General features: G+C 40.3%; 1 protein-coding gene across 1 annotated transcript; it reads left to right on the plus strand.

The window, feature by feature from the left end:
• Window positions 1–23,029: 23,029 nt before the first annotated feature.
• LOC148022723 (uncharacterized) lies at window positions 23,030–24,131 on the plus strand. Its single transcript, XM_087695253.1, has 2 exons — window positions 23,030–23,833; window positions 24,013–24,131. Exon 1 carries the CDS (start codon window positions 23,030–23,032, stop codon window positions 23,822–23,824), a length of 795 nt encoding a protein of 264 aa, XP_087551379.1. The 3' UTR covers window positions 23,825–23,833; window positions 24,013–24,131.
• Window positions 24,132–25,131: the final 1,000 nt, after the last annotated feature.

Raw genomic sequence — 25,131 nt, forward strand, 5'->3', positions numbered from 1 at the left:
TGTATCTTCCTGGCACTCGTAGTTGTGCCATAGTACCTGACCAATATGTTCCATGCATCTGCTGGGGATTTACAGTTCATGATCTGCATCACCATAGCATCCGATATACATAATGATAGCCAATGTAAAACTCTGCGAGCTCTTTCCGTCCAAGCTCGATGTGCTCATCTTTGATCAGCTGTAGGATTCCTATCTGGAACTTCAGTTTCAGCCTCAACACCTGTCACTAAGTCCCAGTATCCTTTGCCTATCAGAAAGTTCTCCATGCGGAACTTCCATATTGCATAATTGTTGCTATCAAGCTTTTCTCCCACAATCTGGGTTACATTATCAGTTCTATCAGCATTTGCCATGTTGCAGACCTTGCCTGACTACCTGCAAACCAAGATTTTCTTAACAGTTCAACTTCAGCCCGGAACTGTTTATGACAGTTTTCTGCAATTAATTGCAGTAAAAAACCAGGGTATTTCAGCCCACTAACAGTCCAAAATAGCTCACACCAAGTGGCTTAACCTGTGAGTAAAGCAGTCAATGCAAATACTATGTATCCACTTCGGTTTGAACTCCTGCAACCTCACTGCCAAGGTACATATATGCAGTCTGAAAACTGTACTTCTGTGAGTGACCAGCAGTGATCTCAAACCCAAAACTGAGTAGTATACATGTCATACATGTCCCAAACTTCCATAGATTACTGCTAGTACGTGTGTCAAGCCATGCATAGGCATAGAACCTCAAAACAGTATATAACCAGCATATATGAACATTGTAAATAAATTCCCAGATTTCAAACAGCCAATGCACTGGCAACCTGGATTAATTTCAGTCCCAAATATCCATAAACCATTTGCATTACTTCTGTTTCCAATGCTCAAGCATTCAATAGTCATAGACCGAGTCTTCAAGTACCTGTGGAACAAATCCAGCCAACTAGTTCTTCAGAAATAACCAATTTGTGCTTTATGTCTGCAAATGTTTTTCAAATTTTCAGCCTATCATAGGCTCTCAGATCATGCCACTTCAAGCTCCAAGCTTATGTCAAAAATACCCAAGAAGTATGACATGTCTTCTACCAAGCATCAAGTGCTACATCCAAGTTCAATGTACATGCCAAAGAGCATCCAAATATGCAGGCTTCCCAAGTGTACAATGTCACTGTAAGTTCACTGACAGTTCAGCCCTGTGTATTCAGATCTGTACACCTCTATTCCAACTCCCACATGAGCTCCCACAAGAGCAATAGTAGGATAGACCCTTCAAGAACCTTCCTTGGTATGCATCCAAGCTCTATGCCACCTGACAAGTATTATACTCCTTGAATCTCAGCCAATGAGAGCAGCCTGTTCATAGGCAGAGTCCACACAGACTGGTCAGAGTACATTCAGATCAGATTTGCCCACTTGTTGATGCTCAACGGAGCTTTGGTGAATCTCCAGACAAGCTACACTCCTGGTAATGCTCAATAGAGCCTTGGTAAGCAGTCCATGTGCTGAATCTCAGCCATGGAGTTCAGCCTGGAAACAGGCGCAAACACGCTGGCTGAACAGAACTGTGCTGCTGCACATCTTGCTCATTACCATGACAATGATACACTCACTGATGCTCAATCAGTCCTTGGAGGACCTCTCAGCAAGCAACAACCCTTCTTCAAGCCAGAAGACTCCAATGCTTCACTGTACATACCTCTAGTGTGACCTTTGATGGAAATGGCAGTCAGTCCTCTTCTTTTTCCAGCTCTTCAGTTCACTCTTCAAGTCTTCTTATTGAGTGCATTCCACCAGTGAGCCCATTCATGGCTCTGATACCATGTTCAGATTCAAAGAGGCAGATAGATGACAGACAGAGTGAAGCAACCAGCTTCCTCTCTCACACTCTATTATTTATACTACACTCAATAGTGAAAGATACAACCTACGGTCATAAGACCATTCACACCAAAGGCACTGACTTATTTAATGTATCTAACTACTATGGCTAGACTAGCTGTGTCCAGCTCATGTCGGTCAACACACACTAAATGAGCTTGATATTCTAACAATAAAGACTTTTCTTCAACTTGCACAATAGGTGCTCCCTTCCAAGTTCTGCAAAGTTCTTAGCTTGCTCCATGTAAATCTCATCATGCAAATCCCCATGCAAGAATGCAATCTTCACATCCATCTAATACATGTCCAAGTCAAGTTGTGTGACTAAGGCCAAAACCAAGCGTAGGGTGGTCATGTTGACCACATGAGAAAAGACTTCATCCAAGTCAGCTCCATGCTCCTACTTAAAACCCTTAAAAACAAGTCTTGCTTTATAAGCCGACTTGGGGACAAGATACCTTGTCTTCCTAGGGGTGGTATTTAGGCAAGATAAGAGCAAAAATAAAAGTGAGCGAAAGAAGAAATAGATTTGGTGTCATCATGTGAGAGCTTGCTAGATTCTTGGGTATCGAGATAGGACCTAAGGCCAATGCCCTGTTCTCCTTGGGTCATAATACACTCAGCTCTCTCCTTTTTACACACCTAAGTATCAAGTCTTGAAGTATAAAAAAGTGATAAATCAAAAGTATCCTCAAATAATAGACTAGGCTATAGGACTCCTCACCTAGTAGGAGTCTTGGTCTAGTTGTCCTAAGTCTTATATATAGGTAGGTCACAATACTGCTTAGGATGCCTCTTTTGATAGTTTCTTTTATCCGGTCTATGTTGGAGCAATTGGTTAGCAACTAGCTCTAGACTTCGTATCATATTATGCTTAGTCTATCCCTCGTGTAGATCAATTTGTGGATTTACTGAGCTGAGTCATGCTATTCTGTGGTTGCCAATGAGAGTGTGATTTTAAGCCTATAAGAAAGCCAAAAATGTGCCAAATTATGTAAATTAAATAAAAAATTAAAGATATTTGGAAGTGATGAATGTGAATCACAATTCGGACACTAGAAACTGGAGTTCCCAAAGGCGAGGTGCCAAAGGCTAAGGCATGGAGGGTAAAAGAAAAAGTGTAAAATGACTTTAATGAAAAGGGTTGTAACCATTGGGTTCCTAAGGCCCCCCAAGTTTTTGCGTGAAGTGGGAAGGGGCCATTTTTTTGAATGGTGTGAAAAACAAACAACACCATCTTGGGAGGCAACGTGATGAGTTGGGGGAAGGGGGGGGACTATAGAGCTCAAGAAGAAGCATAGTAATGGATCACACCAGTCTCTTCCTCAAAACTTTTGCCTCTAATCACCATTCTTGGCTCCAGAAATGATGCACCAATGAGGGAGATGGAAAATCAGTCTTTTTCTCCCCTTCCTCTGTCCTCTAATGGGTTTATGTGGAAATTATTTAAAGAAGATAGGGATGGAAATCGGTTGTCCAACTTAATTAGAATTGATGTGGGATCATGTTGATGCTGGAGGAGTGATGACCAACACTATTTCAAGACAAATAGTGGGTCCAATCTTTGTCTGTAAAATGAGTTCTTGAGACTTGAAACATGAAAAATGACCACAAGCCTCTTTTTTAATGGAAAGTTGGATTCTTTTTTATATTTTAGTATACAAATCTTGTTCATATGTGATGAAATTTTGTTTGAAGCTTCGTTGTGATATGTATGAGTGCTCGAAACCATAAAATATACAACCCATATTTGTGCATGAGTTTTTAATTTTTGAAAATCCAAAATGAGTGATTTAAGAGGAAAAATATTGTATTTTTTGTTTTGGGTGATCAAATCATGTTCATGTGGAATGATATTAAATGTGAAGATGGATTAGGGTGTTAATTAAATTTTTACATGTAGAAAATAAGAAAAATACAATATTTTACATAAAGAAACTTAGAAAAAATACAAAAAATATGGTTTTGGGACAAAGAAAATAAGAAAAAAATAGATTTTGTACACAAAAAATTATGGAAATTTAGGTTTATGTTCGTACAAGTATCATGGAGGTAAATTATGAGGAACGGTCTTGATTTATCCCCATTTGTATTTTTTTTTTGTGTAGCTGTTGCTCTTATTATGAAGAAACATACATGGAAACACCTCTAAATCTACCCATCACAAGCAAAACTCTAAATGATAGGGAAAGAGGGGGTTTTATGTGTTGAATATGGTTCAAAATATGATTTCTCTACTACAATTTTCATATAGGTTTCAATATTATTTTAAATATTAAGAGGTATACTAGCAAAAAGTAGTTCGATACTGCCTGTTGTCAATGATGAGATGTTTTGTATTGAAAGTGTGGGATGTCTTGTGAGGATTTTCTTGAGAATGATGTGCCATTGATTTTTCTAAATTTTGAGTTTGAAGAATTTAGGGATGGAGTGTTAGATTTAGTTTTTGATTGGCTCATTGATGTTGCATCATTTTATGAAAGCAACTACTCCACATGAATGTTTGTAGACTAGGGGGAGGGCTAAATATGTCAAGTGTTTTTGAAAAAACTAAAAACCCCTAGAAAAACTATGGATAGGACGGAGCGTTGTTAACTAAGTTGTCTATGTGGATATTTGTTTTGTCATTTTGTAGTAAGATTTTCTCTGATTATTTAGCTTAGGATTTGTTTTTGTTAAATATTTTGGATTTTTAAGTGTGGAAACTTGATAGCCTTGGTTGAGATTGGAATTTTTTCAAACAAATTGGAGTTGGAGTTTGTTGGAAGGTGTCAAATATCGTGGAATAGGTATGTTTTTTTGCTGAGACTCTTGCACAACACATGTGATTATAGGTTCACGAGCACTTCACCTTGCACATGTTTGTACACTGCACTCAGAGGGTCGTCTCTTGATCTTATCAAATACTTCCATACCAAGGGTTGGGTTGATGCACAATTTTGCACCATCATTGAGCACTAGCATGGCATGAGGCTCACCTGCTATAGCTATATGCAGTAAACCTTAGTTGCACACACATTTTAGTGAGTACTTTTATTGTGCATGCATGGGATTTGGGATTTTCATCACCAAGTTAGAAATCTCTAGTTGAGTGGGAAAGGTGGTTGGGTGAGTTTGAGGGTCATGAAGGATGCCACCAATTGTGAGATGTGTTGTTTTCTTGGTCAACATCTTGAGGACCTTTATTTTCTAGAGAGATTGTGAGATTTTGGGTGGGTGGAGCAGAGTACAAAATTTCTTTCGCTAAGTGTTAAGAGATGAGTTTAAGAAATAATTCTAATCAAGGAATTGTGTTTGTATTTTGCATGATGCATAGGCATATGCAGATAGGCTAGGCACAATTTATCTAGTGCATTCATTATTTTCGTGTGGAGCATTGCTTGTTTGGGTGCATAGCATGGATTCGATGTAGCATCTCTTTCCAAATCATCTTTGATTGAGCATGACATACATTTTCTTAAGCATGTTCTCTAGGATGCATTACATAAACAAAACTAGGTACATATCGAGAATCTCAGTCTTTGAAGACCCAAGATGGGAAGTTAATATGAGCCAGTGTTTCTAACCTTGGAGGAGTTTATTTGATTAAGGATGGTGTTAGTGACTTTGGTTACCATATTTGAAGTTGATTTTTTTTAGGTTTATGGAAAGATTCTTGGAGGTGAATGGTGATTATAATGCTAGAGAAAATGAAGAAGAATGTGATAACAGTGCAAGGGGAACTGATTTGATGTACTCATTTAGATGAATTTGATTGTGTTATATGTGGGGAGGAGATGATTAGAGGGAGGAGGTGGATGTGCGAAAGGATTTTGTAGGCCATTATCATCTCGAGGGGCTCCATCCATCTATTGTCATCATGGTTTATAGGAGGGAGACAAAAAGTAATCTATTTGCAAAGAGTATTATGGAGGCTATCCTTGCAGGGTCTTCAACATTAATTAGAGGGGAGGAGTCCCAAGACCCATGATGTGATATGAAGTTGGTTCAAGATTGGGTAGAGAAGCAACAATTATACCATAGTTTGTCTTCATGATCTGAATGTGGTTGGTCACCATAGTGGCAGAGCTTGGCCTAAATAAAATGGAGGAATGACACATGGCTACAAGATTTTTTTTGTTGAGGGGTTTGGAGTGTGTCGTCTAAGATGTAATTGGCCATTAGTATGTAAGCTGGAAGTTGGGCGAGACTATGAAGGCTAATAATTTCCTTGTTATTTTTGAGGATGCAACATAATTGGTGACAAAAACTTAGTATAGAGGGGGTGGAGAGCTGAGGAAGGCACCGATAGCCATGGAGGAGAAGAGGACTAGAAGATGGATGACTTAAACAATGATGAAACTTATCTCCTCCACTAACTAGCAGCATCATCGTCAAATCTTGCAATGATGAAACTTATCTCCTCCACTAACTAGCACCATCATCGTCAAATCTTGCAATTCGCTCCAATGTCCCTAAAACGATCAATACTTTGTTCTTACATGCTTTGATTTGAAACTCCTTGCAAAATATTTTCCAAATAGAGGGGCGACAATAAGCTACTAATGGTGTGTTTATGAGAGCAAGCTAGGTTATAGTATACTAAAAAAGAGAGTGTGTCCTTTTGATTGTTATCTCTACCATGTTTGGAGGCCATGATCAAGGGGGAAGCAATTTTGATGAGTGACATTGATATTATAGAGTCTAACCATGTTTTCAGGGGGATCCTACTACAATAAAGGTGCTACATTAAGAATCTTATGGGCTAGCATGCGTGTTTTATCAGCCCACCTGAGTGTGAGTTTGTTGGGGGTGCCTCACAAAATCTTTACATAGTTATGATTTCTGAAAAAGAGGTTGTCTTCAAAAGGTAGCTATGTTTAGCTTGCAAATATGAAGGTGGTAATGATAGAATGAAGGAAAACCTAAAAAGGCTTTAGCTTAAAAGCCTTAAAATGATTAAACGCAATTTTGTTTACGAAAAGCCTTATAAAAAAGGCTAAAATGATTAAAGCTTATGAAGAAAGAAAGAAAAACTATTTGAAAAAATCTTATATAAAGAGAAGAGAAGGAAGTGTGAGGGCCTTCTCATGTGATACAAGCTGGTATTTTGGTGAGAGAAAAAGAAAGGTCCCATACATTAGTATAGTTGTTCAAGTGTTTTGAGGAGTCGCATCATCTAGATCTTGGAATCTCGAGGAGGAATATTGATTTCAAAGAGGTACAAAGTATTTGGTTTTTGTTCTTTGTTTCAGACACAAGTATTTGGTTTAAATATTTGTCGATTGTTCTACCTAGAGTGTCTCCTAGATTTTTGAAGAGCTACAAGAGGCATTGTTGTTTGTTTGGTTTCATGTGAGGGTTTTGTGGTGTTCATAAAACTTTTAGATTTTTCAAGTTTATGTTGATTAACAAAGTCAATCATTGTATCCTGCACTCCTCAACATCTCATTATTGGGGAGTGAGTGAGGCTTGTTCTCCATCATCTCTCATTTAAAAATGGAATGAGAAACCTCAAGATGAGTGGGAAAGCTGACTGGGTGAGTTTGAGCGTCATGTAATACTCCTTCAATTGTGAGATGGGTTGTTTTCTTGGGTATCATCATGAGGATCACTATCTTTTTGAGCAATTCTAAGATTTGGGTGGGTGGAGTGGAGTGCAATAATTATTTTCTTTCATTGAATGATGAAGGGTGCGATAAAGGAATTTCATTGAATGCAAAAATTGTGTTTGCATTTTGTATAGTGTAGTGGCACTTGTAGATTGACAAATATCGATCCTTGAGTCCATTCATCTTTTTGTGCATTGCATGGCTTGTGTAATTAAATGGCATGGGTTCCAACTTTGCACTTCTTCTCAATACATATGTCACTGAGCAATGTGTACATATTTAAAGCATAATTTTGGTTAGAACACATTCCATTTAAAAAAAAGGAGCTACATCTAAAGAAAAAACTAGCGTTAGAGGAGATAGTTGATCATTCCCCGATTGACTTAGGCAAAAAGAAAAACAAAGAGTAAGAATGGGGACATTGTTCAAGATTTCTCAGAGCTCCAAGTCGTAGATGATGACTGTAAAAGGATGAGGAGAAACAAAGGAGATGAGAGTGATTCACTGCAATCTTCCGCTCTTGCTGATGAGTGAAGGAAGAGGAAGAAAAAAACAAAAGCATCTGAATCCTTGAAAGTAGAATGAAAATATAATCTTGCAAGGTTTGAACCAAGTGATAGTGTTAATAGTGAAGTAGGAGGTGAGGTCATTAATCCTTATGTAGTAAGCAATTTCAAAATAAAAAATGTTCTAAGGAAAAAGCTAAAATAAAGAGACATATATTTTTTTCCCTATTCAAGCTCTCACCTTCAGTGCCATATATGAAGGGAATGATCTTCTTGGTTGATGGGCAGGGTAAAACTTTGGCTTTTGTGCTTCCTATTTTGGAGTCTTTGAAGCTATTAGATGCATTCAAGGGCAAAAGCCATACTTATAGAGAGCTCCTAGTGTCCTCGTGCTTGCACCTACACCAGAGTTTGCAAAGTAGGTTCATGTAAGTTTTAAGTTTTATGGGGAGACTCTTTGTCTCAGTACTATTTGTATATATCGGTGAGCACCATATGGTTCCGAGTAGGGTGCACTATCACTACAAGATATAGACCTTATATCGACATTCAAAGCGATGAAAATGTTCATAAAGAAATTTGCCCCCGTCTTCGCAAAAAATGTCGGTATTAGTGATGTCATAGAATAGTCGCTATCATCGTCACATTTGTGACAGTGATAGTGTCGCAAATAGCGATGATGATAGCAACACTTTGCGATGCACATTGCGACACTAATAGTGACGCGTGCAATAAATTTGAGATGCTAATAGCAATGTAACATGGAAAAATTTTGGGCCATACAAAAGAGTTTCACTAATGTATGCAGTGCTCATCTAAATGAAGGCAAAGTGTAATTGAATCCATAAGACTGATACATAAAATAAATACGAGATCACGTAATGAAAGCCAAGGTAGAATCACGGCAAGATATAAAGGATGATAATAACATAGTGCATAGAAAATGCCTACATAAATCACATGACCAAAAAAGAATAGCATGTGCACTCCACGAATCCAAGGGCGAGCTATAGATCCTCGCCATCCGAGAGCTCCTCCCGCCACAAAGCAGCATCGAACAGACTCTGCAAAAAAAAAAACTACACATCAATCCACTATACAATAATGAATTTTAATTAAAATTAGTAATTATGGAAAAGAAAGATGAGTGACTTACAAGGCCGCCGCGTCCATACAATCAGTTGATCAATGTAGTGAGACCGTGTCTCTCTCCATATTGAGTATCTAGGCTGGTGGAATCGTGGTTTGTAATGAAGTGCTGCAAAAAAAAATACAACTGTTACAAACATGATTTCTAGTACAAGGGATATTGTAGAAAAATAAGCAAGTAGAACAAAAGAAAAACTTACAAAGTCCTCCAGATAAGTCCTGTGGCACCAAGATGATGGACCACTCCTGCCTCCGGTCATGTCCTCATCACCTTGCGTTGTTGTCTCCAACGTCCTGAGGAATCTGTAGCCTCATCCATGAGTCGGCGCCAGTCATCCGCCTCTAGCCACTTGGGCTTTGAGGCCCCACTTTTAAGTGCCTTGTGCCCATCATCTATGTGACATGTACACATGCATGCACTTCATCATCCAGCCTGTGGAAAACCTATCTGCTGCGGTAGGTACTGGAAACTCCTCATTCAAGGATGCTACTATGTAGTCCTTGCTCAACTCCGGTATGTTCTTTTAATGATCCAAGTCGTTGTGCCAAAAAACTTGTTGGCACAACTCTCTCATATGAGCCATCACCCTCCTCCCTTCATCATTCATGATGATAGCTCCTATCCTATCATCTACAAGGTATTCATACCCCTCTGGGGTATGCCTAAGATGTGTCCTCTCCCACCTGTCACCACCCTCCTAGGCATATCCAGGAGACCTCTATACATTTGGTGTACCTATGGGGGTAGTATCTATAGGAGTAGCACCCATAGGGGTGCCATTTGCGGATGGCTGGAGTTATTGGAGTAGATGTCTCCACACGTGTGACAAATTTCATAGGTGACACAACTCCAACGGAACGACGACACGGAGACATTGTGTCATTATGTCCACAACAACCACCTGAGCCACCCTCTCATGAACGTGCATGAGTGCGAGGAGTAGCACCTATATCTTGAGGCGACTGTGAGCTCACTGCATCCATGTCTCTACAACATCTCCTAGAACTACTCCCTCCGTTTGGCCCAAGTCTCAAGCGTCGACCTCGTCTATTGGAAATTGAAGAATCAAAGTGCACTAAAGCAAATCTAACAAAACATCCTGATGGTGTTCGAGACAACTCCTAGTTCACCATATCTCTGAATCAAGCTATCTGATATGGAGACATACATGTGAAGATCTACTGTAGCTTCTCGTCGCTCATCCCTCGACTCATCATGCTAATCTAAATATCCACAAAGGTTACCTGCATAAACAAAAATTGATGTTATCATAATCAATATAAATCAAGAAAAGCACAATAATATAAATCTTTAAAAAATGATATTACTTAAAATGCATATCTTATGTATCCTTATAAGAGATTTGTTAATGAATTGAGTAGGTGGATGCTCCAAGTATGAAGTACCCTATGGTCCCATGTCAATCTCCTAACACAACTCATCATACACTGGAAGGTCAATAGACAGGTCAACACAAAAGGATGAGTCCACCTCGTTCTCAAAGAATTCTTGGACTCCTGTATTTCCATCATTGTTACCCGATTCTGGCTCCTCTATATGCTCCAAGCTTTCGGTGGCCTTCACCCCTTGCAATATCGGCCCCTCTATTTACATACTGTTCTCATCTACACTAGGAACATTGCTTTGATTATATACTCTCACACTTCGGGGAGCCAAAGATAGAACATACCACTATTGAGGTTGTAGAGGGTTTGGATAGAAAATTACTTGTTCAAAATCACGTACAAGAGAGATTTAACTTTTTTGGCATGTACCATGTCGTAATAAAATTTTAAAAAGTATGAGTTCATGCACCTGGTTCACAATGGAGCGGCAACACAAATGTGCCGTGCAAATCCATCCATCTTTTTTCGAAATCTATTTCGAGAAATCCAAACAGACCTCGTCGAACTATTGCTCTAGGTCTTTCAAGTACCACTTTGAATCCACTGTTGGTAGCCACTGTAAAATATACACTAACATCTTAGACACTAACCAACCTTCAGCCATGCTACCTTCTTGTCGAGCTTATTGTCGCATAAAGCCTTTCACAGTTTTCATGAAGCACTCCAAGAAGAACATCCATCGTGTATGGACAGGTCCAACAATCTCCACTTTATCTACAAGATGCACAAGAAGGTGGATTTGTATCGTGAGCATGCTGGTGGCAGGTATTTCTCAAAGAGATAGACCATCTCCACTGCTTCTTGCCTTGCGGATTCAATAGAGAATGTCTTGATCTCCTTATGTGAGATCCATTGTCAAGATTGTGGGAGAGAAGGAAGGAGTCTCGCTTGAAGCTTTCTTGCTTGCACAATGGGGGAAGACACACAAGGGTGGAGGCTGAAAACAGTTTTCCTCTTCTTAGTTGTGTAAGCCAAAAAGAACTCAAGTACAAAGAAATAGAAGAACCCTCTATATGGGTCTCAAACCAAACTCAACTAACTAAGGTGGCATACTAACTGAGCCACGAACTAGAGTAGATAAGGATAGCTATCATGTAGCTATTATTCATGGGCGGAGTACCAACCACGTCTGCAACTGACAAGTCGGTGACATAAATACACAACGGTCACCCTGGCGTATCACGAGTGGAGCTCGACATCTCAACACTCCCCCTCGAGCTCAATCCCAATTCCTTCACACCAAGCAGGTCTTTGAACTTGCGTAGCTTCTCTGCACCCAATGCCTTCGTGAATATGTCAGCTACCTGATCCTCTGTACTGACATAAACTAGATCAATAAGACCTAGTAAAACCCTCTCTCTCACATAGTGATAATGCACCTCAATGTACTTTGTTCTAGCATGATAGACTGGGTTATTTGCCAAGTGTATACTACTCATGTTGTCACAATAAATGACAACTGGTCCATCTGTAGACTGATGCATATCATAAAGTAGCCATTGCTTGGTTGCATAAGCTACTTTATGATATGCATCAGTAGATCGTCTATCAGAAATACTACCAGCCCATAAATGCATCAGTATTTCTGATAGACGATCTACCCATTGCTGCACCCCTGTACTCAGCCTCTGTGCTCGACAAGGCAACTGTAGGTTGTTTCTTGCTGCTCCAAGTGACTGCAGCACTCCCAAAAGAGAACACATATCCACTGGTAGATCGTCTATCAGAAATACTACCAGCCCAATCAGCATCAGTGTATCCATGCAACTGTATCTGAACCCCAGTCTCATAAAATAGTCCATACTGCAATGTGGACTTCACATACCTGAGTATGCGTCTAGCCGCATCCAAATGTGGTTTCCTTGCAGCCTGCATAAACTGACTTACCAATCCAACATCATAGCTCAAATCTGGCCTGGTAATAGTCATATAAATCAAACTTCCTACTATGCGTCTGTACATAGTAGGGTCTTCTAGAAGCTCACCTGCATCTGTGCTCAGCTTCACATTCTGCTCCAAAGGAACTGAAATAGGCTTCCAGCCTGTCATCCCATATTTGGACAGCATGTCCAATCCATACTGCCTCTGCAAGAGCTGTATCCCACTTGGTGATTTAATCACCTCAATGCCCAAGAAATAACGCAGCTCTCCCAAATCCTTCATCTCAAACTTCTGCTTCAATAGCATTTTCACATGAAGGATATATTCATCACTGTCACCTGTCATAATCAAATCATCAACATAAATGACAAGTAGCATAATACCTTTCTCTGTTTTTCTCACATAAAGTGAGAAATCTGCCTTGGAAATCTGAAAGCCAATAGTGACAAGATACTGTCCTATCTTGTCAGACCATGCTCTAGGTGCTTGCTTCAAGCCATACAAGGCTTTCTTCAACCTGCAAACAAACTCAAGATGAACAGCATGCACATAACCTGGTGGCTGCTCCATATAGACCTCTTCTTGCAAATCACCATACAAGAAGACATTCTTTACATCCATCTGATGTAAAGACCATCCCTTTGATGCAGCCATAGCAATGACTGCTCTTACGGTTGCCATCCTTGCAACCAGACTGAATGTTTCTTCATAGTCAATGCCATAGGTTTGTGCATACCCCTTGACTACTAATCTTGCCTTGTATCTATTCACAGAACCATCTGCATTGTGCTTCACCTTATAAACCCACTTACATCCAATTGCATTTTTACCTTTAGGCAAAGGTACCAATTCCCATGTAGTATTTGCTTCCAAGGCATCCATTTCTTCATCCATGGCTTTCTCCCATTTTTATTTTCCCATGGCTTCCTCAAAAGAAGTGGGTTCTGGTTCCTGTATCACTTTAACCATATATGCATAGTGAATGGCTATAAATCCATCATATTTCAGCCTATCCACAGGATACCTAGCTCTCGTAGACCTGCGCAAAGTAGGTTCACTCCCAGGTGCTCTCAAAACATCCCTGGTCTTCCTTACTCTAGGTGTAACAATAGAAGGAATACCCAACTCATTATCAATGCTCTGTTCTGAGCCACTGGATTCACCATCCACATAAGAGTGACCTACATTCACATCAAACATGGGCTGATCAAGCTTCTCTTTTCCTTTTCGTGATACATGCATACCACTATCTGCATTACTTTGAGAAGATTCTCCTGATCTCAATCTGCCTCTCCATGGCGAAGAATGTGAACTACTACTAGAGGACGCTCCAGGTCCACTAATATTTTGTGACTGCTGCTGTGAATTTTGTGCAACATTACCATTTTGTGCATCTACATCATCAATCACATTTACTGGTTTATACCAGCTACTCATCTCATCAAAAACAACATCTCTGCTCACTGTAAACTTACGAGTAGAAGGGTTATAGCATCTATACCCTTTTTGCTGCAGAGAGTAACCAATAAAGATACACTTCTCAGCTTTTGGATCCAACTTGGATCTCAGTTCATTTGGCACATGTACATAGGCAAAGCAACCAAAAATTTTCAAATGAGAAATATCTGGTTTCCTACCAGTATACCTCTCCTCTGGAGTCATTCCATGTATTGCTGCAGTGGGAGTCCTGTTCATTATGTAGACTGCTGTAGCAACTGCTTTAGCCCAATAAAAATCTGGCAAGTCTTTTTCATTGAGCATGGCACGAGATACCTCTCCAATATGCCTGTTTTTCCTTTCTGCAATTCCATTTTGTTGTGGGGTATGACTGCATGAATATTGCTGCTTTATGGCATGCTCCTGTAGGAACCTTGCAAACTCATTTGAGAGGTACTCTCCCCCTCCATCTGACCTTAGGCATTTTATCTGCAGGCATGTTTCTTTTTCAACCATCGCTTTAAGAGTTTTGAAATGCCCAAAAACTTCACTTTTCTTTTTCATAAAATACACCCAAACTTTTCTGCTATAGTCATCAATAAAACTAACAAAATAATGACAGCCTCCAAGAGACGCAGCTTTAGTAGTCCACACATCAGAGTGGATTAATTCCAATGGCTTCTTACTCTCTTGAACATGTCTAGGAAATGGTTTCCTTGCCTGTTTTCCAAACTGACAGGCTTCACATACCTTATGCATTTCTGCAACCTTGAATTTAGGCAATCCTGCAACAATATTTTGGGCCTGCATTGATTTAAGTCGCTGTACATTAACATGACCAATGCGTTTATGCCAGATATCAATATCTGCAACTACACCGGTCCCATGTGCAAACATTGCTGCACTCAATTCAGACATGTCTGCATCCAACGTAAACACTCTGCCCTTCTTCTTTCCTTTTGCTATCAAGCGACCTTTTTTTTTCATATCCTCAACAAAGCATCCATGAGGATTAAATCTGACCTGCAAGCCCTGTTCAACCATTTGACCAACAGAAACTAGATTCTTGGTGATATTCGGGACATGAAATACATCGGACATGTATTTCTTTTTCCCATCCTGCATAGACAAAGGAATTTTTCCAATCTGCACAATAGGATGTGCAGTGTCATCACCAGTCTCCACAAATCCTGGTTTTTCTATTTTCCTTGCATCCTCCATCCATTCTGCATGACCTGTCATGTGGTTTGATGCACCTGAGTCAACATACCATACATCGTTACTTTCTTCTGCACTTGTCACAGAATTGTTCATGTGCTACACCATAAACAGATGCTCATTTCTGTCATCACCCTGTCTACTAGAGGATGCATAATTTCCTTGTTGCAGTTTTCCATTCATGATGTCATTCTGTTTTTTATAGCAGTCTTTAGCCATATGACCCATTTTACCACAATAGTAGCATTCAACATTACTGTTTGCATTTTGGCCTCTTTGCCATCCACCACGATCTCTTTGGCTCCCCCTGCCTCTAGAGTTAGCACGTCCTCCTCCATAGGACTGGTTTTCTTGAGTTTGCTGCATATTCTGATTTCTACCACGGCCTCCAAATCGGCCTCCTCTACCTCTGCCTCTACCTCTTCCAGCATTTGAGTAGAAGACAGCTTCTTTTGAAGTTCCTCCTGAAGAAGATGCACCACCATTTCTCTGCTCCTCAGAAATTAGAAGAGCAATCAACTCCTCAAAGTCAGGAAATCTTTCACGAACTGAAATGGATGTCCGAAACTGTGCATAATCCTTTCCTAGACCATTCAAGGTCACAGAAACTAAATCATCATCTTCCACTGGTGACCCAATGGAAGCAAGTGCATCTGCAATCTTCTTCACCTTCATGTGGTAGTCGTTGATGCTCATATTTTCTCTTTGCACATTGTGCAACTCTTGCTTGAGCTGCATTTTCCTGGCTTGCGTATTTGTGCTATACATTTTTGACAAAGTATCCCATGCCTCCTTTGGCGTACTTGCATCCTGAATATGCACAATCATAGAGTCTGAAATGCTGATAGATAGCCAATACATAACTTTCCTAGCTCTCTCATGCCATGCTTTAAATGCCTGCATTTGCTGTTGATTGGGAACATCAGGAAGAACTGGTTCTTCTTCATTTCCTGCAACAAATTCCCAATATCCTTTTCCCATAAGGAAATTCGTCATTCTAAACTTCCATGCTTGGAAGTTGTTCTTGTCAAGCTTTTCAGTGACAATCTGTGAAAGAGAATCAGATGCCATTACAGAAGACTGCAAAAAATTCTGTCACTGCAAAAACCACAGTTTCACCCTCACAAGGGAAAAACTGCAAAACTAGCAAAAGTGGTATTTGACCACACAGTCACTTCCTAGTGACGATTTTGCATCAACAAGCAACAGAGATGATTCTGTAACTCCCAATGTCTCTGCGCACAAGCATACAATGCAATTTTTATAGTAACTATTCACCGACCTGTTGAACAGTGGTGGCTGCACAGCATAAAACTAGGCCTTTTCTTGAGTGCGTGCAGAAAACTTCCGCCTCCAAAACAGGCCCCGAAATGGCCTCAAATCAAAAAAACAAGGTCGCCGAGGGCTAAAGCTCTCACGCGCAACATATACTACCCTCTTGCTTCACCGCGAAGGGCGTCTCAACCTGAGACAATGCACTCTTGCACTTTCCGGCTGTGCTACCTGCAGAGATCTGCTCCCGAAACAGAAAATGAAAGCAACACTGCTCCTCTTACCAGAACACCGCGAGCTTGGCTTGCTTTCTTGAGCTCCTTACCACGAACAAGGCTCTGATACCATGTCAAGATTGTGGGAGAGAAGGAAGGAGTCTCGCTTGAAGCTTTCTTGCTTGCACAATGGGGGAAGACACACAAGGGTGGAGGCTGAAAACAGTTTTTCTCTTCTTAGTTGTGCAAGCCAAAAAGTACTCAAGTACAAAGAAATAGAAGAACCCTCTATATGGGTCTCAAACCAAACTCAACTAACTAAGGTGGCATACTAACTGAGCCACGAACTAGAGTAGATAAGGATAGCTATCATGTAGCTATTATTCATGGGCGGAGTACCAACTGCGTCTGCAACTGACAAGTCGGTGACATAAATACACAACGGTCACCCTGGCGTATCACGAGTGGAGCTCGATATCTCAACATCCATTACACTAAATTTGACAACCTATAAATCGCCCCGCGTATTTCTAGAGTAAAGCATCCTGTGATTGCGATCGGTAGTACAAATTGCCACAAATGAGAAAGCATTATGAACAATGACTACACTTCAAATAGCAAAATACGCAGGCCACTTACAATCCATTCATAGTACAAACTTGGCATATATTATGCCAATCATGGGATTTTAGCCCTGATAATTGGTCGTCTTTAGAAAATGTGGTCTTGAGAGAATGCATCATACCCATCGAAGTGTAGATAGACTTGATAATTTTCTTCACAATGTGTTTTTCTTTAGTGGACAAAACCCAAGGAGAGTGAGATAGCTACAAGCGACCATCAACACTTGACTATGGCCAAAGCACCTCCATCTTGCCTACCTCCTTCAAATCCATTCGTGCCCCTACAGTGTCTCTCTTTCCTATGATGTGGTCCCATAGTAAGCTACCCATGTTCTTGAAAATGATGCCAGGAGGCATATTCCACGGTGGATTCAGTGCCACGGTGGATTCCGTGAGGTTTTACGGTGGATTCCGTAAACTTTGATGACCGGGGCTCATACACAAAGTGGATTCTTTGTGCGAGAAGTTGATGGGGACGCCTGTCCTTTTCGGGCGTTTCATTAATTTAGTGTGTACATGGGTGATTCCATAGCGGGTGATTCCGCAAAATGCATATTAAATTAATAAACGTTTATGAGTTTAGAGTGCGCACTCGTAATAAATTAAGGTTAGGATTTATTTCTAACCAGTTGATTTATTTATGTAGCTGAAGACTGCTAGGTATTCACTTTTGTTGGTTTAATTGTATTATTTTACTAACGATTGTGAATGCTTCAGTTGATGTGAAGAGATAACAACAGTGGTGGAGAAAAGCATTGGAGTTTAGCGAGTATTCGATCTATGGATTATATTTTGATAGGCGCCACGCCTATATTTTGTTATGTCTGTTGAGGCATCGATTATTTATTATTATTTTGTATGCACCTATGCGCACGGATATGTTATTTCTATTTGGACATTGTATTGGGCGTGCCAGACTCTTTGGGCACCGTCCATTAGCTTTATTCCTATTTTTGTAAAAGCAAACTCAAAAGCTAAAAGCTTGATATATTTTTGTAAATTGGGCTATTATTGAGCATGAAGAAGAAATATACATAAAATACATGCTTTGTGAAGCGCTCACACAAGGCATGGGGGGAGGTTGCACCCAATTGGTCTTTTGGCTCTTGTCATTCATGCTTTTTACCTTGTAACTTGTGCAAAAAGTAGAGTTCATTATTCTTGGGGACCTTCCAGGATTCACTACGTGAGCATACAGCGACCGATCTGCACACCAGAAAATATGCATGGGATCCAACAAGTGGTTGATCTGTAAGTGGGTCCACTATGGCAACTCATAGAAAACTAAGAACTATCGCATTCCGTTTGGATGTGACTCCATGTGGGCCATTTTCAGATCATATAAGCTTTGGGCGTTCATACGTGTTAGGGGTCATCCAAGAGAACCTTCCCTAAGTTCATGACGCTCTCACAAGAAAGTCGTGTGTCCTTGATATACCATCTTCTTCATGGTTCGTGACCTTCGGGAGTCTTATTGTGGCCCACACAATGGGCGTGCATGATAACCTAAGGTAACTAGACCTGTTCCGACACCTCTATCCAGTGAATACAAACTTGAACGAGCTATGATAGATATTACCAATGAGAACAGAAGCCTACTTACCTGAGCATTCCCCAAATCCCACAAAGTCATGCATGGTCCACATGAGAATGGCTCGAATATTGGCGGACTGTCGACCATCGCACTTGCTCATATCTTCCATGGTGACCCCCTCCTCCCACAAAATCTTAAGCTCATCGACTAATGGATGAAGATACATGTCCATATTTTTGACTTTGTAGTGGCCGGGAATGAGCAAGCTAAGGATGAGATATCCTTTCTTCGTAGAAAGCCATGGAGGGATGTTGTAGTTGACAAGGACTATAGACCACACACTGTAAGAAGTTGAGCGCAGACTAAACGGGCTCATGCCATCCATAGCAAGATCAAGCCGAAGATTTCTTGGCTCTCGGGCGAAGCATGGAAAGGTAGAGTCAATGTGACTCCATGCATGTGAATCCGCTGATATTCATTGAACTCTATCTATGGATCTATTATGTGCATGCCACGTTTTCAAGCTCGCCATGCTGGACGTATAAAACATGTGGTTTATGTAGAGGATAAGCGGAAAGTGTCTAAGAACTTTTTGAGGGATGGTTTGCCCTTATAAGTCTTGTCGATACCTGTGAGCACCACACTTTGGACATGTCTCCATAGTATTGTATTCTCCTCGAAACAGTATGCAATCATTGATACATATATGGATACTACTATAGTCCATGCCAAGCTTTTGTGAAACATATCATGCATCATCACTAGACTCAGGCATGGTATTTGTAAGTGGTAATATATGATACTTTAGTAACCTGAAAAAAAATCTTAAAACACCTTGAAAAAGAAGAATTGTTTTTCATGATAATGCCGAAAAGAAATCAACGTACAAGGTACCTGAACAACCCAGTTACACTCTCATTGCTCCACCAACACAATATTAGTAAGTTTGGGAATCTCCCAATTCTCATTTTTTGAATACTAAAAAGGTAGCACTCGGATAGCATGCCCATAAGTTTCTCAAAACCATATGATGTGACCTATCATTGGAAAGTGCTTGAAAAATGGAATCTATTGAGCTATAGAGTGCTCGATTTGGAGTTATAGTGTTCAAGTTATGATGAATCCAAAGATTTGACCACGTGTCCCAAACTTATGGGAAATTCCCATATTCCCCAATATGGTGTTCACCCGTATTTTGCTTGCACACTTAGAAGTGTAAGCAGTGTATTAAGGTAAGATACTTGGCACCCATCATATAATGATATGGATGCTTCCTCTCTAAGCAGATCAGATGTCTCAATAACCATGGGCGTCGATGCATTGATCATTGCCTCCATCTCAGGTTCCAAGATTGTAGGAATGTCTAGAAGGCTTCCTGTCTCCTCTAGTATTGACGGTATAGATTGGGTATTACCTTCCAAGTGGTGGATTGGCTCAGGCACTCCATCCATCGTATGCCCATGAACTCTTCTAATTGGCCGCAAAGGGTGCACTTCTCCTTGGGATGAGACGTCACCTCCTTGTAATAAATTTTCTAGCCACACCCAATGTTTTTGTATATGATATTCAATTAGTTTGCGAATACAATGTATGATTGATATACACTTTTCTTACCATTTGTCGGAGCATCGTACGTGTTCTATAGACAATTGACATTTTCGACGAATATCCAACTTACATTGAGAGCAAGGACATGTGACATGTTGATTAAGATACGCCTTGTGATCTTGAACATCAGGGCCTTCATCGTTTTCCATTTGGTCTACGTTATGACAAACAATTTGTTTTTGTTATCATTATTTTTTTCTTTTTGAAATTGTTTGAGAAGGGATTTCTTCTCTTGTAACTCAACAAAATTAACATATGTAAAGTCTCCACCCACCCAAAAATTAATGTATGTTGGAGTGTTTCCCATCTCGTGGTATTGCACCAGACAATAGTTCAATAATGTAGCACAGGGTACACAAACTAAACTCTGTTATCCATAACTTTTATAGATAAAGCTATCCTAGATTGGGTGCAATCAACCACTCTTAAATGTCAGGAGCAAGGGAAAAACTATGGATAAAGCTAAAGATTTATTTTCTTACTACTCTAAGCAATGTATGACATGCATTTTATGCTATAAATAAAATACAACCCAACTAGCACTACTACTATCCATATTTCTTCTCAACCTAAATGCTTCTTGAATATTATCTCAGTCAACCTAGTGTGGACAAATTTAATGCTTCTAGCTATCACTTCTTTCATATAGGAGAAAATTGATTCTTGACTATGAAAGAAGGATCAAAATGTATTCTAAGTCAAAGAAATATAGGTTTATGTGGGCTATTAGTACCTTACATTGTTGTTGTGAAACAATAGGAGTGTTTTGTTACATTGACTATGTATATGCATTCCAAGTAGATAGACTTCATCTTATTGAAAACTCGCGTATGATTTTGGAGTTAGGTCGTCATGAAATATGGTGATCTAGTACATTAAAATAATTGTGCACTAAAATTAGATGCATATTGTTGGATATATGCATGAAGAGAATACAAATTAAAACTCATGGATGCTCTAGTAATCCAAGACAAATATGATGAAATATGGCCCACCATTCTTATAAATATTTAGAGTCTATTAGTTTGGGATTATGGAAGAGTAGCCTTGGGATCATGCTAGATTTTTAGCATTGTGCAGTCACCTATAAAATTACCCTATATATAGTACATGAACTAGAAATTAGGAAGATTCATGTGAACTATGGGTTGATATCTAGTATGTGGAGCATGACCATCTGAGATATGTAGCAATGTCTTCTTGGAGCTTACAAGTAAGGATAGTTCTAATGCAATGTGTGGGAGGCTAGTGTAATTCACATGGCTTATAGGTTACTACCCTATGATTCAACCCGATAGTCTTGTGACTCCCACCCTTCTAAGAAAAGACTCCCACATTGACTTCACTCATGTTTTGAAGTACGTAATAGGCAAACGAGTATCAAGGCACAATCTAGTGAGAGCATCATTGATAAAAGCACTTTCCTAGTAATCTATGCCCTCTCTAGGCATTGAGAAAAGAACTTTATCCCAAGAACATTTTATTACATAATGCCTCCCGTTTTAGGGGGACCTTCTCATGTTAGGGTATTTTTCATCATGATGATAACCACCATTAGCAATAGCTACGTTGGAATGGAGAGGAATACATCCTTCGTGGGTATTTCTTTGCCTACCTTTCTACAAATTGTGCCCACAAGTATTGACATAGATTTGCAAGAGTGCATCCTCTTGCTTCCATACCTTGGTCTCCATAGCTATGGTTGCAAAGGAGCTCTACATAAGCAATTTGAAATGTAGGATTGGAGTGAGAATAGTGGAGCAGTTGGAGTAAAGAAGGTCACCATGTGCACCATTAGTTTCACATATATGGAGAATAAGGCCATAGTGCACTAGGATTGAATAAGGTATTGAATTGAAATGTAGCATTATAGAGGCCATGCCCTTTGGATTTTCCAAGATCTCCCAACCAACAATGAGCTTCTACAAGTGAGCGATGAGACCATTCCTGAGCTGCTCCCATGGAGAAAAGAGAGTAGGAGGACATCAACAATCATTCAATTCAATATCCCATATTGGATACATATTCTTGCATGAAGAGAAGCAATGTGTTTGGTAGCGCGTGGTGGAAGTTATACCATCGAAATAGAAAGGAGACACCTCGAAAGCTCTCCTCAAGCGTTTTGTTCGTATCACAAATTTCTTCTCGTCTGTTCTTGTATCTTTTCTATAGTCTTTGTCTTTATTACTTCAGCGTTTTCCCTTCTAGGTGCTCCAAGCCTTCTGAGCGAACACTACTATTAGCAAAGGACTTCATGGTTTCTGACTCTGTGGGTCCGACTAGCGATGGAATTCTCTACCCATGGCTAATCCTAATGGCGCTGGCCGACTTGACTTAGCACTGATTTGAGAGCGTTGTTATAAGAGTGTGCTGAGAACCACCACTCCCGCGTCTAATCCGTCCATTTTCAGGCCGAAGTCGAGGTAAGCCTATTCGCAACGCGTTTGAATTCTTTCCAGATGGTTTGTAATGCTGGATTCCCACTGTTTCTGCCATAAAGTCTGTCCACTGGTCGAGGCAGTCCCGATGTTTAATATGCATGGAATATCCATGCGATAATTTGTTGTCTAACGGGCTGGTAAAAGAAGCAGGGTTCATGTTCTCTAACTGTTTGATTGAGATTTTGAATGGACTCGCAGATATCTATCACCATTGTCATCATTAACTAGTACATCGAGAAACGCAGTCAGCAGCCTGCCAGCACCGGCACGTCAACGGTTCTAATGGCGCAGGACCAGTCGATCAAGAGGGGGGAGGCCACGTTCCTCAGAGACTGCGAGTATTACATTTGTTTGAACTGCCTCAACAAATGGTATGAGGCCTCCGCCGACGTCGGTTGGGTCAGCACCCAGCTCCAACTATCCGGTAAGTGTCCTTACTGTGGCGAGAAAGTCAAGGATAAACACACTCCGCTCAATATTCCCATCAGCATCGATGATGGGCTGGCTCTGGCCAATGAGGGTGATGTGCCTCCACTAGCTGCTCCTGGTGTCCCGCCAGTTGGTCCACTAGCGGCCGCCGCTCTATCACGAGTTGGGAGTTTCCAGCAGCCGTCTGCACTTGTCAGTCATCCTATATTGACGCCACCTGAAGATGCGCTTCCTGGTATGATCTGCAAACCTGGTGGCTCCGATGAGCACGTGTCACTCATAAGCAACGACTGTCTCTCGACTAAGCCTTCATCCATGGGGGACCTCCGTTTGGGTGGTCATGCAGCAGAGGAGTATTGCCCTGCATCGACAAGTTTAGATCGCCATCAGATCAGTCAGTGCAAGGAGGCACGTGCAGAGGGATCAAAGAAGAACGATGTTCTCCATAATTCACAGGTTCAATCATTTCCATCAACACGCAGCGTTAACGCTCTAGCTCCCGAGGAATGCCAATCGTCGTCATCCACGGCGGTCATTCTCGGCACCAATACGACAACTCTGCCACATGTCGAATCCCCGGCACCGTCACCCATGCTTGCCCATCCTGAGGTTAAACGTTTTCTAGCTCACCTCTTCTCAAGCTCATAAATTATCTTGGTAAGTGCTACAATTCATTGCACAGCAAACATGCTACTTCTGTAATGCGGATCCCACAAATCAAAGACCATTGATTCTATAAGCTAGCACTCTGCATTGAATAAACATTTGTCACAGCTGCACATTACATATTGTTCTCAGATCATTAGCTGACTCGTTTTCTTCCTGTTCATCTACAGCTTTCTCTCTGGGCGAGACTCATCGGATGACCCAAGTGCGCAAACATTGCGGACGTCATGGAGGATTCCATTAGTTCAGAACATATAAAGTAGAGTTTGCCCAAGGAGCCTACTCAAGGGTGCTATTTTGTAGTATTACAACAATTATTTTTTTTGTCAATGAATTTGTTTTCTAATAGCATAGCTCCAATGTTTTATTTCACCATTTCTATCCTATGTAGCATGTATGGCATAGGCTTGTCACCAAACTAAAAGAAACTAGTTTCTAGATGCCTCCTTGACATGATTAGGTTGCACCTTTTAAGAACACAACTACGAATCTTTTGGCAACTTTTTTATCAAAGGAGAAATATTTGGCATATCTTCAAAAATGCCCTAAAATCCTCTCCTTCATATGTTTTTGTTCACACTTTTTTTGAGTCAACACTTTCAAAAACCTAACATAAAACAGACTCAAATTTTAAAATCAAATTCTATCCTATCCTCGTGAAAGTTACCTTAACTCCATATAAACATGACATTTAGATTTGAAAAAGTGCTAAATTTGTGCTAATACAGGAAAACAATGTAATTTCTAGAAGAAGGTTAATAAAAAAAGTTAAAATTACATTATTCTAATATATTTGGTATTGTTCCTCTTCCTCTTATGTTGCATCATTTGTGCCATTGGCTTCTATCTGTTCATCTATTCGACTAGATGATGCATCCTCTCCTCTAGCATTGAAAATAGCATTGCTTTCATCTAGATGCATGGCTTGCTTGTGCAAGTTCTTTGTTTTACTTCCAATACATTTCTAGTCCAAGTGATGGCTCGTGACCCAGTTCTTGTTCCTATTCTCCTTGCTTGGCTCCATCATGCTTTGCTTTCAATGGTGATTGTGGCTAGGCTTATCATGATCAACATCATCATCATCCCAATGAGCTTTTTAAGAGTTCCTACATAGGAAAACTCTTGGAATGTAAGAAATTCTCTAAGTTTTACCAGGCAAGTATATATGGATTCCCTATGGATAACTAGGAAACTACATTCCTTGCATCTCATGGTAGAGAATCCTAGACATGCATGTATGCATTCCTTATATATAACAAGAAATTTTCTTTCCCTACAACTTAAACGAG

Source organism: Lygodium microphyllum, chromosome 16 (assembly GCF_053477565.2).
Source record: "Lygodium microphyllum isolate KBCC chromosome 16, Lygodium_microphyllum_v1.1.10, whole genome shotgun sequence".
In the NCBI taxonomy this organism is placed as follows: domain Eukaryota; kingdom Viridiplantae; phylum Streptophyta; class Polypodiopsida; order Schizaeales; family Lygodiaceae; genus Lygodium; species Lygodium microphyllum.